At 26.3% G+C, this 15375-nt stretch overlaps 5 protein-coding genes across 5 annotated transcripts; 2 read left to right on the top strand and 3 right to left on the bottom strand.

Moving 5' to 3' along the window:
- Window positions 1–10: 10 nt before the first annotated feature.
- T551_02934 (uncharacterized protein) lies at window positions 11–3557 on the bottom strand (the record flags this gene model as incomplete). Its single annotated transcript, XM_018375197.1, has 9 exons — window positions 11–179; window positions 225–415; window positions 464–565; window positions 606–805; window positions 852–2147; window positions 2192–3200; window positions 3247–3374; window positions 3419–3467; window positions 3519–3557. The coding sequence occupies 9 exons, from the start codon at window positions 3555–3557 to the stop codon at window positions 11–13; spliced, it is 3183 nt and encodes a 1060-aa protein (XP_018228738.1).
- Window positions 3558–4170: 613 nt separating this feature from the next.
- On the bottom strand, window positions 4171–10646 carry T551_02933 (uncharacterized protein; the record flags this gene model as incomplete). Its single annotated transcript, XM_018375196.1, has 9 exons — window positions 4171–4190; window positions 4235–4353; window positions 4401–4523; window positions 4568–7899; window positions 7946–8901; window positions 8943–9985; window positions 10034–10162; window positions 10208–10364; window positions 10409–10646. 9 exons carry the CDS (start codon window positions 10644–10646, stop codon window positions 4171–4173), a joined length of 6117 nt encoding a protein of 2038 aa, XP_018228737.1.
- Window positions 10647–11059: 413 nt separating this feature from the next.
- T551_02932 (uncharacterized protein) lies at window positions 11060–11397 on the bottom strand (the record flags this gene model as incomplete). The annotated part of the gene is made up of 4 exons (XM_018375195.1): window positions 11060–11101; window positions 11142–11190; window positions 11246–11331; window positions 11389–11397. The coding sequence occupies 4 exons, from the start codon at window positions 11395–11397 to the stop codon at window positions 11060–11062; spliced, it is 186 nt and encodes a 61-aa protein (XP_018228736.1).
- A 104-nt stretch (window positions 11398–11501) lies between these two features.
- Window positions 11502–12101, top strand: T551_02931 (uncharacterized protein; the record flags this gene model as incomplete). The annotated part of the gene is made up of 2 exons (XM_018375194.1): window positions 11502–11562; window positions 11623–12101. The coding sequence occupies 2 exons, from the start codon at window positions 11502–11504 to the stop codon at window positions 12099–12101; spliced, it is 540 nt and encodes a 179-aa protein (XP_018228735.1).
- Window positions 12102–13957: 1856 nt separating this feature from the next.
- T551_02930 (60S ribosomal protein L30) lies at window positions 13958–14381 on the top strand (the record flags this gene model as incomplete). Its single annotated transcript, XM_018375193.1, has 3 exons — window positions 13958–14087; window positions 14132–14237; window positions 14285–14381. 3 exons carry the CDS (start codon window positions 13958–13960, stop codon window positions 14379–14381), a joined length of 333 nt encoding a protein of 110 aa, XP_018228734.1.
- Window positions 14382–15375: the final 994 nt, after the last annotated feature.

The raw sequence follows: 15375 nt of genomic DNA, 5'->3' as shown, positions 1-15375 counted from the left end.
ATAAAAAATATTATATTTTTTCTGTTTTTTTTATTATTCCCATTTTTATGTTAAACTCTTGAATATCCTTAGACTTATAATAATGCGGAGAAACTTCAATAAGCCACTCTGGTTTAATTTCCATTACTTGACGACAATATTCTTTACTAGTTAAAACTAATTCATAATATAGTATCCATCTATTTTAATTAATATTAGATAAATATTATTATTAGTTAAGGTACTTAGGATTAATGCCGAATAAGACACTACTAGGATGAATATACACTGTTTGACCTGATTTTATTGTCCTATATGAATCACCAGATCTTTGTACCCTTGCTGCATTATAGAAAAATCCTGCTGTAATAGATTTTTGAATAGGTAGAATATCTGAAGAGGTTATGCCAGTGATAACAACTTCAACCCGTTCGCACTATATTAACAAATTAATTGATTGTTTTTAATGAAATATTTTTCTTACTAAACGGGCTAATTGGTCTCTAACATCTCTAACACGTGTGAGTGATCTATACTGAAGGAAATTTTCTCTTGCCCATTGATATGAAAAGTTCGTGTCGACCCACTAGCATATTATTAGGACCATTTTTAAGACACTGTTTTACCTCGTTCCAAATATTTAATAATGTCAAATGATCACCACCTGGCCTTGTAAAATTTTGTCTAGCTTTATCTGCATGGAATTTTTTATCTTTAGGACGATAAAATATTGAAGAGCTTTCACCTAGCATGCTAACTATAGAAAGGACTTCTTCAACGCAACCATATTTACTGCTACATAAAATTGCTTTTGCTAACATTGGATCTTTAAAAGTGTTAGAATACTATCTATCGTTGAATTTGTATATTACTTGTTGGAAACTCTGCCATTTGGCGTCCAACTTTTGTAAGTTCGCCTTTATCATTTAGTGCACCAAGTGCATAGAGTTGTTCTAATGCACGACTTAATGTTTCAACAGGAGGTGGGTCCATAAAATCAAATCCAACAAGATCATTAATACCAAGAGATTTTAATAAAAGAACAACGTTTCCTAAATTAACACGTTGAATCTCAGGTGTGGTATTTTCGTCTAATTCATTATGATATGCCCACCATGTATATAATCTAAAGCATTTACCAGGACCTACTCGTCCTGCACGACCACTACGTTGGTTTGCTGATGCACGAGAACATGGTGTAACAATAAGTGATTCCATTCCTGTTCGAGGATTATAGACATTTTCTTTAACAAAACCTGGATCTATAACATAAACAATACCATCAATAGTAATAGATGTTTCTGCAATATTTGTAGCTAGAACAACCTTTCGAGCTCCTTCTGGAGTAGGCTCAAAAATTTTGGACTGTAGTTCAGATGGCAAATTTGCATAAATAGGAGCAATTATCATTTCTTTAATCTTTTTCCCAAGTTTACGGCATGTTTCTTGAAGATTTTCTGTCGCTGCGTCAATTTCTTCTTGTCCTGTAAGAAAAACCAATATATCTCCTTTTCCTTGAGTAGTATGGATTTGAAAAATAGTTGTTATAGCAGCGTGAAGATAATTCGCTTCTGGATGTTGTGTATAATGTAAATCAACGGGATATCTACGGCCGGGAATATTAAAAATTGGTGCGTCATCAAAATATGCAGCAAATTTCTGAGCATCCATTGTAGCAGAGGATACAAGAAGTTTTAATTCTGGCCTAAATCGTGCTATATCTTTTACTAAACCAAATAATATATCAGTATGTAAAGTTCGTTCGTGAGCTTCATCTATCATTAATGCAGAATAATCACTGAGATCAGGTGTTGTTAAGAATTCTCTTAGAAGCATTCCATCTGTCATATATTTTATGATAGTTTTGTCACTTGTACAATCTTCAAATCTTATTGAATATCCCACTTCATTGCCTATTTTTACACCCATTTCTTCTGCTACACGGGCAGCTACTGACATCGCTGCTACTCTACGTGGCTGAGTACATCCAATTTTTTGATTATTTTTAGTATATCCGGCTTCATGAAGATATTGTGGAATTTGCGTGGTTTTTCCTGATCCTGTTTCACCAACAATAATAAGAATTTGATAATTGGAAATAGCATCTAGCAGTTCTTTTTTAAATGTATATATAGGTAAATTCTTTCTTGTTTCTTCAATAGAATTTGCTAAAAAAAAAGTAAAAAAATATACAATAAAATTATTATTTTACCTTTTTCTTCTGCTTCTTTGATTTTTTTTTCCATAATTCTTTGTTCTTTGCTTGTAAAGATTCCTTCAAGTGTGTTTCTTAAAACAAAATCTATTTTTTGAGTATCATCAAAAACGTATTCAAATTCTTCTGGTGCTATTTTGTTTAATGTTCCTACTTTTGCCGTAGCTTTACTTGTTTGGTATTCTTCCCATTGGTCCTGTTCAGTGACAAATTTATCTTCTTCATGTTTATCATCTTGATAACGTTTATATAGAGCTTCTTCTTTTTTTTTTTTATCTATTTTCCCCTTTTCAGTGATATAATCTTCTGGAATAACATAACCATCATAACCTTCATCAATACTTGCTCTCTGTTTTGCTAAACGTAGAACTTCTTTTTTATAATTCATTTCTTCTATTTCTCTTTTTGTTAGTTTAACACCATCAAAAATTATTTCCATTTCAGATATTTCTTTCTCAAGGAGAGCTATCTGTTGTTTTTCTCGAAGACTTAGGTACTGTTGTCGACTTCTTTCCCTCAATTGAGGCAATGCTGCATTTCTGGCTTCTGCATCATTTGCTAATTTTCGTCGGGCTAATGCATCTGTAGAAATCTTTGAAGATCTATCTTCAACTATTTTTCTTGTTTTTTCTTGATCTTTGTCTCTTAATCTTTCTGAAAATTCATCTCTTTCTTTAAGATCTCTGATTCGTTCATCTTCTGCTTTTTGTAGTTCATCTTCATATTCTTTGACATTTTTGGCTATATTGTGACTATTTTCCAATCTCTGTTTCTTTTTTATTCTTTCTTTGTGCTCGTCTTCGTCACTTACCCATCTATCTTGATTTTCTTGCTTTTTTATTCTATTTTTTTTATTATTAAAACTTTTTTCTTTTTTGAGAGAGACGTTAATTGATAATGGATATTCTTTTTCTTCTTCAAGAATTTCTTCAAATGATGTGTTTTCCTTTTTTAAAGAATAAATATTTACTTTTTTATCTTGATTATAAATGTTTTTGTCTTTCGTCTGATAACTTTAGCAACAGTAATAATAGTATATTTTCATTACATACTTCAACTTTTGATTTTCTGGGGACACGAATAAATAATTCTTCTGTAAATTCTTTTCCTTCTGAAGTGTTTGGGAATCCAAGATTACATAATTTTGTAAAAAGATATTCTGAACTTTGGGCAATAGATGCTATTTTTATCAAAAAATATCTGCTGATTGTAATAATTATATACCTTCATTAATAATATAATTTACTATAGATGCTTCTGAAATTTTTAAAAACTTGATTGTTTTGTTAGATTTAATAAATTATATTTTTTAAATAATTTCTACCTTCATTGTTTTATCAGATATCCATGATTCTAGAGACATTTTATTCCAGAAAATATACTTGAAAGGAAATCTTATATGTTATAGTAATGTTCGTTTGTATGTTGTTTTTAGATTTATCTTTTATTTTTTAAGATATTAATAATTTTATCATTTTTAATTGTACTCTAAGTTCGAATGTTTAAATTTTGAGTAAATTATAATAATAATGTTATTAATTGTTTCATTTTTTTAAATATATTTACTTGAAAATTTAAAATATTAGTAAAATATAAAGTTTTATTAATTTTAATTAAAGTCGTAGAAAGATGTTAAATATTATATTTTTAATATTTTTTATTAAACTGAAATTATTATTTAAAATTAATAGAATTAAGTTTTTAATATGTTTTATAAATTTATTAAGATATTTTTTTAATTTATAAACTTTAAAAATAATAAAACTGAAAAAATTTCTTTTTTTAAAACTTTTAAAGATGGAGATGAATTAATCAATATTGGTAATTTTATTTTTGAATTTAGGATAAATCAGGTAGCCTAATTAGAATATTTTAGTTAATAGATATTTTATAAAAAACTGTAATACATTATATGTATGAAGTATAAATTATAATATTTCAAAAACGTTTATGATGAAATTGCGGTTAGTATATTTTTATAATGTAGTCCATCCACCTTTTATTGTAAATAAAGTATTTATCATTTAAATATCTATTTACCTGTATCTAAAACTGATTCTAATTTTCTTGCAATAAAACTAGGTATGCTGTGTTGAAGAAATAAGTTTCTAACGCCTAAGTCATATCTATGTTGATATAAATGAAGAGGTCTTCCACGTCTATAGAAATCAGATAAAAAATAGTAGATTTTTCTTTTTGCCTTAACTCGAAGTCAGTTTCACCATGAATGTCAAGATAAGGTGCACTTGTAAAACTTCCATTAGAACCGTGTATAAATAGAATTGCACATTCTTTTATTAAAAAATATATTCCGATACTTCTTCCACATCTAAAAATAATAAATTTATTTATTATTAATTTAAATGGGTTTACTTTCGCATGTGAATATTACATTCACCCAAATCTCCTTCCGAACAACATGTTGATCTACTGCAAACAAATAAACCACAGAAAAGACATAGAGCAGGTGCTTGTGGAATAGTATTGCACTTAAGACATTTAGTTTCCATGCTTTTTTCAAGAAGAACATGAAGATGTCTTGGAAGTGCTAAAAGTTCTATAATTGTTGGATGATTAAGTGATAGTATGTTATGAAGCTGTAAAGTGTTATTATTTGAAGACAAATAGACGCTATTAAGATGGGTAATCCAACCAAAAACAAGATCTTGTTGAATAAGGTCTATTTCGGTAACTCCTTGAGAAATAGCATAAATTTCTTCTAAAGTTGGAAGATTCATAAGTTTTGTAAGTCTTGAAAGCTCATCATTAGTAGCATAATCACAGTTGTTTTGCATTTCTATTTTTGACGAAAATGTCACTCCAAACTTACTAAACATCAGTATTGCAAGTTTCCTTACAAATACTAAAGCATATTTCCGAACTAAAAGTTTATACCTTAGCAAAACAATATCACTATATTCTATATTTTCTGTGTTTTTGAATTTTTTAGAACAAAATATAACAAATTTTTTAAAATTTACTACAGAATCTTGAATATTATTAGGCCATTCTCCATTAGAGTTTATAATTTTAGAAAGCTGTAACAAGGCGAGTACGATTTTTGTTATTTCTGCTAAATAGCATATTCTTATAAGATGATGTGTATCGGAAACATTAGGTAATATACAAAAGCTGGAATCTACTAAAACTGAAAAAATGTCTTCAAAAAGTATAGGTTTAAATTCAGATATCTTTAGTTGAATATCTTTATAAATCGGATGGCCATAAAATAACTGATATATTCTTGTTTCTGTTTTTTTTAAAAATTCTTTTTGAATATTATTTTGAAATTTTGAAGTAAGTCCTATTGTGATGTAAGTTACAATTGTTTCACAAATTATTCGAAGTAATGTTTTGGATTGTTCCGATATTCCATCGATAAGTGTAGAACCAGTAATTCCATCCAATATCGAATCCTTTCCTCTTTGTATTGCTTCTATACCTGATATAGTGTAACTAAATAAATGCCATAATTTCTCAAGACCAAAAATGCTGGACTCTGACCATTTTGCAAATGACCCGTGTGAATTTATGTTTAATACTTCTGATAATAATTTATACATAATGTGTAAAGTATCTGCTTCGTTATTATAATTTGTCTGGACAGAAAAAGGTAAAGGAATGCGTAAACTAGCTCCAGAAAACAAAGGTTCAATGAAATTATCTACGGGATAATTCCTATTGCGTGGTAAAAGTAATGATGTTTTCAGTAAATCGGCTATAGGTTTTACAATAGAATCAAAAGTATATATTTGCATAGTTTGTGTGTTATTTATATTATTTTCTTTTTGCGAAAATCCTGTAACTTTCTCATTTAAATATGTCTCGTATGAAGATTGCTCTATTTTTCTTTGAGTTGATTGTATGTTTTTGTTAATATTTCCGCTTTTAATACTCGGTTCAAATGTTATTAAAAATGACTCGAGAGAACTTAAAATCCATTCTTTGTACAATGTTTTTGGTTTGAAGATTTCTGGATATATTTTTTTATTTTTTTTCCATATAATTGGAAAAAAAACATTTCCCATACTCTTACATAACGGGCATAGATATTCTTTTTTAGAAATATTTTCAGGAGCATTCCTTGATAGTTGACCATGAATTCTTAACGCAAGAGAATTATAAAATCTTTTAAAACATGTAGCATGCATAAGATGACCACAACTTGTTGCAAACAATCCATGATATATATGATTTGGAGGAAATCCTTTAGCTATATTACAGTTTTTATTAATTTCATCTTTAGGATGAACTTTAGATGTATCATACTTTTTTATGTCTTTAAAAACAATTCCATATGGTCGAATATGATCCAAATTTTTATCTAAATCATACGGGAGATCAATAATATCTTGTATAAAATCAAAATCATTTAAAGGAGTTGTACGAAGTAATGGGCTTTGATGAATCATTCCTAATGAACCATATAAACGAAATTCGTTAGTTTCTTCTTGACATACAATACATATTCCAGATGGGAATTGCCAGTCCTCTGTACTAGCAGATTGATTTGGATTATTGTTATTGATCATTAAAATTCCTGGAATGTCAAAATCTAAGTTTTTTTCTAGAAAATTTTGTTGTTGTTGCTGAAATTGTGCCATAATTTTTGCATGGCGTTCTTTTGCTGCTTTTTTCTTTTTTTCAAATTCTAATGATGTTTTCTCTATTGATGTTGACGAATTTTGTTCATCTTCAATAAATTCTTTTTCTTTTGAGTTCGTAGAAGAAATATTAGATGTTTTTATTAAGTATAAAAATACATGGATTTTATCATAGATAAATTGTAAATCTTTTTTTCGCAACATATTCGAAATAAGAGATATTAGTGTAGTGTTTGTTTCATTTGAGTCATAGTCAAAAGGAATTTCTTTAAAATTTGAATTAGCAAATTTTGTGAAACTGTAAGATTTATCTTCATGAGGTTGAATGGTTTCTTGTTTAACTGCGAGAATGCAAAGGTAGATAGCCTTATCAATAAGCGATTCTGGTTTTTGATTCTGATTTATACTATAAAGTAAACACATGTAAATTAATTTTGTAAATGTTAATGTTTGTGTAAAAGAGCCTAGTCCTTTGAATGGACCATCTTCAACAGGCTTGATTTTAAAATTTGATATTCTATCTTTTTCATAGCAAACACCTTTCTCATTTGCTCTTTTTTTAAGAATAGAGTCTGCTTCTTCTTGTTGATTCCATGAATAATGGTAATAGTATGGATCTACTAAATCAAAATACTTCTCTTTTAATGCATATGTTCCATAATCATGGAGCCCTCTTGGTGGGCGATAGATACATAAAGAAGTAAGAATGTTGTTGAAGTTTTCACCATTGTATAAATTTTCTGGAACTTTCTTAATAATTTCGGAATATGTGAGAGGTCCAAAACAGAGAATTTGTGAGAGTTCTTTTTTTGTACTTTCATTAATATCAAGCGGTAATGCTATAGATCTTTCTGAAAATAAAGTAATAAACAATGATAATAAAGACTCAAACATAAAAAAATATTGTGATTTGTCATAATGAGGATGTTGTTCTGCGTTCCTTAACGACCAAATTTCCTCGTTATCGATTATATCGTATCGTCGGGCAATTTGAAGAACTGCGTCATCTAAGTTTGCCCCACATACAGTTAAAAGTTGTATCCATTTAATATCTTTATCATATGTATGGTCACGTAAAGAAAGGTCATGATAGTGATGTGCCTTATATTTTTTATTCTAGAAATTCACATCAATAAAAAGAACTTACTTGACCTTTAATGGATATTCCATTTCTAACCCAAAGTCCAGCACGGATCTGATCTATACATACACAAACAGATAGAGGATAATCGCCTATTAACCTAATAAGATGATTTTTTACTATATTTATATTAGCTTTTGGATCAATTTCTTGGAATTTTGCTGATAAAACATCTGAAATAGTACAATAACCATTTTTTAACAAATCTGATTTATTCAAAGAAGTAGCATTTTCAAGTAAAGATATAAGAAGCCAATGTAAAGGATGATGGAAGCTGATTGGGTCTTTAGAAACACTAAAAATGTTGCCAGAATGAAATGTTATTTCATTGTTAAGATAATGAATAGAAATTGGTTCATATGTAGGAAAACGCTCTGTTTCATACCCTAAGGACCACTGTAAAAGATATTTCATGATAATTGCTATGCCAATACAAAGATCGGATGATAGTGCATTTTTGTAAGGTAAAGATATTGCTTTTATAAGTTTTGTTGCTTCTATTGTTAAATGAAAAGCAGAAATCCAACTTTCAGATTCGTATTCAATATGGGCCCCAATAATTCTATGACAAGGATTCATTCCTTGAAATAGCTTCAATATATCTATAAATTGTAGAAGATATTTAGGATTTGCTGGAATTATTTTCTGTACTGATTTTGTATTAAGAATATATCGGATGTCTCCAAACATTTGACAATAGCCTCTTTTTGAAAGATTTGATGGATTAGAAACCAATGTTGCTTGAGGATTAATATTAGTGAGATTAGGTTGACCATGAGTAAGGAAATTATATATAAACCCATTAAGAATTGTTAAAAAGTCACAAAATTGTACAAGTTTCAAAGCTATATCTGGTACTGTAAAAAGCTGAACAGAAAAATTTATTATTGATTGATCTGGTTCTGTTTCAGTAAATATATATCCTTCTATCAAATGATTATATAATTGAGAAAAGCGAACAGCTATACATATTATTATCGACAACATATATAGTATTTTTTACCCATAAAATATTTATAATAAGAAGACATGATCATTGTACTAATATATAACTCTCTGACTGTAGATCTAACTTGTTTCCAAAGTTTTATATCGAAAGATAGCAATTTATCAATTCTTAGCTCGCTTTTGTTTTTCGTATATGTAGTTTCCATTATATGTGATTTTTCTGGAACCCAATGTGTTTCAGGTATAATCTCGTAAGATGGTTTTGAAAATTTTTGGTTCATGGATTCTAAAATTGGTCTGTTCAAGTTAACATTCCCAATTATTGTAATATCATCTCCTGTATTCATAACTATTTTTCTTGTTTCATTATTCGTATCCTTTGATTCTTTAGTTAGCAAATTATCACACGATTTATTAGTAGTATGTTTGTCTAAAAAAAAATTCATAGATGCGGATGTTCCTTTCTTCCACGGTTCATAAAGCAATTTGCATATAATATCCCGCATATAATTTTCATTGTTTTTTATCCTAGATAAAGATATATCTTTAAGCCATTCGATAATTGCTCCACACATATTTTCTCGAAATGTATCTCTAGCTGATCTTATTGTAACTTTTAATTTTATTTGCCCAATTTTATCACAGATATTTTGGACTAAATCAAGGTTATTTGAAACAATAATAGTATCTCTTCCTCTTCTATCAACTCTATTTGCTACGCGTTTACCGAATTCCTCATCTCTATGTGTTACTCGAGATACGTGGTTTATAACTTCTTGAAAGGTATGGTTTTCATCATTCCACAATATAGCTGCCCATATTGAATATGGATAATCTTCTGTCCCATATCTATCTGCATATAACCTTGATGATTCTTCCAACCGTTCCAAACCTTGAGCATCAAGTAGGTGAGGCTTCTCAGGAGAACATGATAAGACATCTAGTACATAATCAAGTGCTCTTTCTATTGTCATTTCAATATAAGTTGATAATTCTTTTGGGATATTTGATAATTCTTCTATGTTTTTATTGACTAGTTTATTATGGCTACGTATTTTTTGAAAGTGTATTGAGCAATTAATATCTACTTTCCATGCACTAGTTATTTATAAGATTCTTGATTAAAGGAAAGGAGTAAAAAAATACTCTGGATCTCCGCAATCACAACATCCACCTCCTTTAGAATTTAAATTCATCAATGTATCATGACCATTGTGATCAGATGATCTAAAGCATTTTGAACAAAGCACACATGTATCATCTACAGAGCAGTTTCTAGATTGTTAATAAGAATATGTGCTAGCAACTTAAATTCTTTACCTGCAATGATAAAGAGCTTCTTCTTTTTTAAATACATGACCACAGGGCCCTTCTGATCGACTACTCCCACAAGATGCTTTTTTACTATGTACATCTTCTTTACTCATCCTTATAACTTCATCTTCATTATCTGAATCATTTTCAACCATGGCTGTAACTATTTTTTGAAATTCAGTAATCATAATAAACTAGTATACATACATTTGTGAAATTCTGGATCCTTTTGAATAACTGGGTTTTCTTCTATAGTAGGTACTCCTTTTTTAAAGAAGAATGTTTCAAAACATTGATTATAGCCTGTCATGGCGCAAAATAGTTCGTGAAAAAGGGAGTTTTTGGCTTTTAGGTTCCATGCGTATCTAAATGCATATGGCATTTCTAATAAATACCTAGAAAGGCGTTTTTCTGGAGATATTTCCTCCTGCTGAATTTCATCCATATGCTTTGTTTTAAAAGTATATAGATTTTTTGGTAGCTAGTTTGATCGTTTAAGGTTTAGAGAAGAGGGATCTATATAAAAATGAAAAAAAAAAATCTAAAAATATAGAGTTTTAAAATACATATTTTATATCCTTTTTATAATAATATATAATAAATTGGACTACGATATGATAAAATGCTCTTCATCTGAAGAGATTAATTTTATGTTTTGAAGAAACAAGGTCTCATGGAAATGAAAACCATATAAAAAAATAAATATAAAAATTTATTTTGGAAAACTTATATACCTTTATCTTAAAGCAATAAGTTTACAAGCTCGTTGTTTTCTGTGGAATCTACTTTTGCTATAGAAATATAGGTTGATAGATGTAAGTAGACATAATTAATATTGTTAGTAGAATACGCAATAAGTTATTCTTCAAGATAATGTTTACGAATATCTTTCCATTGTTTCTAGATTTTTTAAAAATGTCTTATAGAAAGGAATATTTACGTTTTGATTAACATAATCCCAAATAGCTTGTGTTCCTTGGTCAAAAGCTCTACAAAATACATTCAGATTAAAGATAAATATTATAGATAAATAAGTATATTTACATTTTGAAAACAAATGCTGATGCAAATATTGTTCCTATAAAAATTGAATTTTTACGAAAAATTGATTGATATATTTGAGATGAGATCTAGAGTTTATATTAGTTTTTTTCTAGAAAATGAAATAAAAACTCTTAGAAACATACTTTTTCCATCTTAGTCGTTTTTCTTAATTTATTTTCTTATGAGTCATATAATTAAAGATTTTAAGATTTAATTAAATGTTATGTTTTAAAAAGTTTTCGATTTCCGTTTAAGAATGTTGAAAGCTAGTACTCAGAATAATAAAGAAAGAGCTTCTGGGATTAAAAGTCTTCAAGGTAAGTCTATTTTATCTGAATGATTTATGCTTTGTTTTTTAATTGAATGGGTATATTTAGATGGTAATTTTATAATCCCATCATCTGTACGTCATGATGGATCTGTTAGATCTGAAAGAAGAGTTCGACCAGGGTATATTCCTCCTGAAGATATAGCTGTGTATAGAACAGTGCATCATGATCAGCATTCTCAAAGAGTGGCTCGTATTTGTCCTGGAACTTTAGACTATTATTCTTCTGGAACGGCAACTTTCCCTAATCTAAGTAAGAGTGCAAAAAAACGGTCTAAGCAAAAAGAGAAATCTCAGAATTTGAAAAATGATAATAATATTGAGTGTTCTGAACTGCAGGTTAAGAATTCTTTAGTTGTTGATGTTGAAAAACGTATCCGAAATTTGAAAAAAAAGATTAAAGAGACACAGAAACTTGAAATGCGTTTTAAGAATGGGGAAGCTCTTCTTGATGATCAGATTGAAAAAATAATGTCATTAGATACCCTTGTTCAAAAATTAAAAGGTTTAGAAGTGTCATCAGTTTAGTATTAGTTTTATTTGTGGCTAGTGTTCAGGAAATTTTTCAAGTATTCTTTGGACTTGTGTATCAATAGTGTGTTCTTTACAAAAAGCTCTGAATATTTTTTAAGATGAATTTAGTATATATTCATATTTGTTTTGATTTATGCTAACTAATATTGACATTTTGGAATTTGTAATTTCTGTATGGTTTGGATTGATTAATATTAATTATTAGTAATGTTTTTTAAAAATTTTCTCTGCTTTTTTCTATTTTATTATTCATATGTTTTAAGGTTTTAAACAATTTTATATAGTTTTTTTATTGTTAGCTTTTTATTCTAGATTTTATATTTTAGGTCTACATTTAGATTTTTTTATTTTAAAAAATTATATCAAAATAGTTTTTTAAAGTTTGCAGGAGTTTGTGTTTATTTTTTTGATTTTTTTCAAGTCTGAAAAATAAGGTTTATGCTGAAATAATAGTAAAAAGTATAGTTTTATAAAATTTAGTATGTATGTGTAATAGAAGATTTATAAAGTAGATCTTATGCTAAGATGCAGTATTTTTTGAAATAATGATTATTTAATAAAAAGTGTAACAGGAAAAGAAGGGTGTATTATTTTCTAAGTGGGAAGTTTTTACATTGTTTTAAAGAAAACCTTTTTATAGTCCTATATTATTATTATTGATTGTATTTTTCTCTAATTATTTTGCTGATTTGACTTTTTAATTGTTTCATAATTTATGTTATAAGATCTATATAAATAATGAAGTATTAAATATTTTTAAGAATATTATATTTTATAAAAATTGATATATAATTTTATAGATACTTTTTGTTTTTTGATTATAATTAATAGTTTTCGTAATTTGGTTTATTTGAAGGTTTTCATATTTGATGTATACTTTAATTTTATGATGTATAAATGATTGTATTTTATTTTAATGATGATAAGGGTTTATTATTTAATATTAAATTGTCTTTAAGAAAATTATTAAAAAAAGATTAAATATAAATTTGTGTTTATTTTAAATTGTAACTTTTTTAATATATATTTTTCTGGATTAAATTATATTTTGTTTTTTTGAGTTTTTGAGTTTTTATAGTTTTATACTTATGATTTAATAGATGATTATAGTATATATGTATATATTTATAATATTTTATTATTTTTTGTTTAATTGAATTATTAAATTTTGCTTTTTTGTCTTTTATGTATTTAAAATTAAATGAGTTGTATCAACTATGTTTATTATATAATAGTGAATTATTATAAAATAAGGTTTAGTTATCAAAATATTATAACTTTGAATGATAGGGTTATATTTCTATTTAATGTTTGTTAGTAAAAATATCTCTTTTTTGAATTTTTTCTTATATATTTTGAAATTATTTCTTTAGTAAGTTTTTTTTTTTTCCTAATAAAAATATTTATGCAACTTAATGTTATGAACGAAGAATTCTTATACATTTTTAAAAGAATAATAATTTTCTATAGAAAATGTTTGTAATGGTGTGTTAAGTAACATATTTTATTTTTTAAAATAGTATAGATATCATGTGGTTTTTTTAAAAAAATATATTGTTTTATGTAATGATTGATTGGTTGGTAATATATTCTTGTTTAAATATTTAATTATTAAAAATAATTACACAGTCTCTATTTTATTTTATTTTTGGATAATTTAGAAAAATAATTAGATTTAAGTATATTTTTTATTAAAATGTTTATAATCTTAAAATTTTAATTTATTTAGGGTTTTAACATTTTTCAATAATGACGTTATTTTGTCGATTTTTCTCCACTTAGAAAAAAATCAATAGTTTTATTAATTATTTATATATTTGCGATTATTTTTGAGATATCTTATTTTGAATATGGCACCTCTGAGTAAGAAAGCAAAGAAGGCTTCTGAGTCTATTGGTCCTTCTCTTGCTTTAGTAATGAAATCTGGGAAATATACTTTGGGTTTTAGGTCTACACTAAAGACTTTACGTAACGGAAAAGGTGAGTTTTTTATTTTTAATGTCTTTTTTTTACTTCTGTTATAGCAAAGCTTGTAATTATATCTGGAAATTGTCCACCCTTGAGAAAGTCTGAATTGGAATATTATGCTATGTTGGCAAAAACTAGTATTCATCATTATTCCGGCAATAAGTATTTTTCTGTTTGTAGTTTTTTAAGGCGTTTCTTATTTAAATTAGCATTGAGTTGGGTACTGCATGTGGAAAATTTTTTAGTGTTTGTGTTTTGAGTATTACAGACGCTGGTGATTCCGATATTCTTAATTCAAGTTCATAAATAATCAATGGTATCTATATATGAATATATTTTATGAATATATTTTTAGTTGGTTTTGTATTATGTTTTTTGTTATGTATGTTTGTTATGTATGATTTTGTGTATATAACCTATATCTGCTTTTTTATATTATATTTTTGTATTTTATGTTTTTTAATTTATTTTAGATAATATTTATGGATAGATTATCTTGAATGTTATTTTATTTATTTTAGTTTTCTTATAGAAATTTGGTATTTGATAATGTATGTTTTTCTTTAAATTGCTAAAGATTCTATTTTAGTTATAATTTTATTAACTATATGTTGATGAAATAGATAACTTATTCAAAAATATTTATTTTATTATTTGATTATTTTTTACTTCAGTTTTTTGCTTTTGTTGTAATATTTTAATTGGAATTACTTTAAATTATTATGAAATATAAAATTTAAAATATGTTAAATATATATATTAAATTATTGAGTTTTTAAAAGATTTAATTATTGAAATTATGAAATAATCTTATAATTATAAAAAAATATAATATTTGTAAATATTTAGATATTTTTATTTCTTTAAATTTTTAATAGGATTTAAAAATTTTATAAATTACTAAATTAGAGTTTGTTTCATTAATTATTACATATAATTTAAATATGTTATTTTATATTATATAAAATTAATATTTTTTAATTTTTATTATTTGTAAATATAAAGATATTATTTATATTTTAATATAAAAAATTATTTTTATTAAAAAATAATATTTGATCAAGAATGAAATTTAATTTTTATAGACATTTTTTTTAGATGCTTTTAGAATTATTTATCGTTCTTATTGATATTATTGATATTATTTATATTATTTATATTATTTATACAAAAATATAGTATTTGCGTTCAATGTTATGAGCTGAGTAATTTTTACAATATATTAAATTTGATATAGATTTTATTATAGTAAATTTTAAATGAATTTTTTTTAATTTTTGTGATAAAAAATAATTTATAA

Source organism: Pneumocystis jirovecii (genome assembly GCF_001477535.1).
Source record: "Pneumocystis jirovecii RU7 chromosome Unknown supercont1.13, whole genome shotgun sequence".
In the NCBI taxonomy this organism is placed as follows: domain Eukaryota; kingdom Fungi; phylum Ascomycota; class Pneumocystomycetes; order Pneumocystales; family Pneumocystaceae; genus Pneumocystis; species Pneumocystis jirovecii.
The sequence above is the reverse complement of the archived record's forward strand: the minus strand, read 5'-3'. Positions and strand labels throughout refer to the sequence as shown.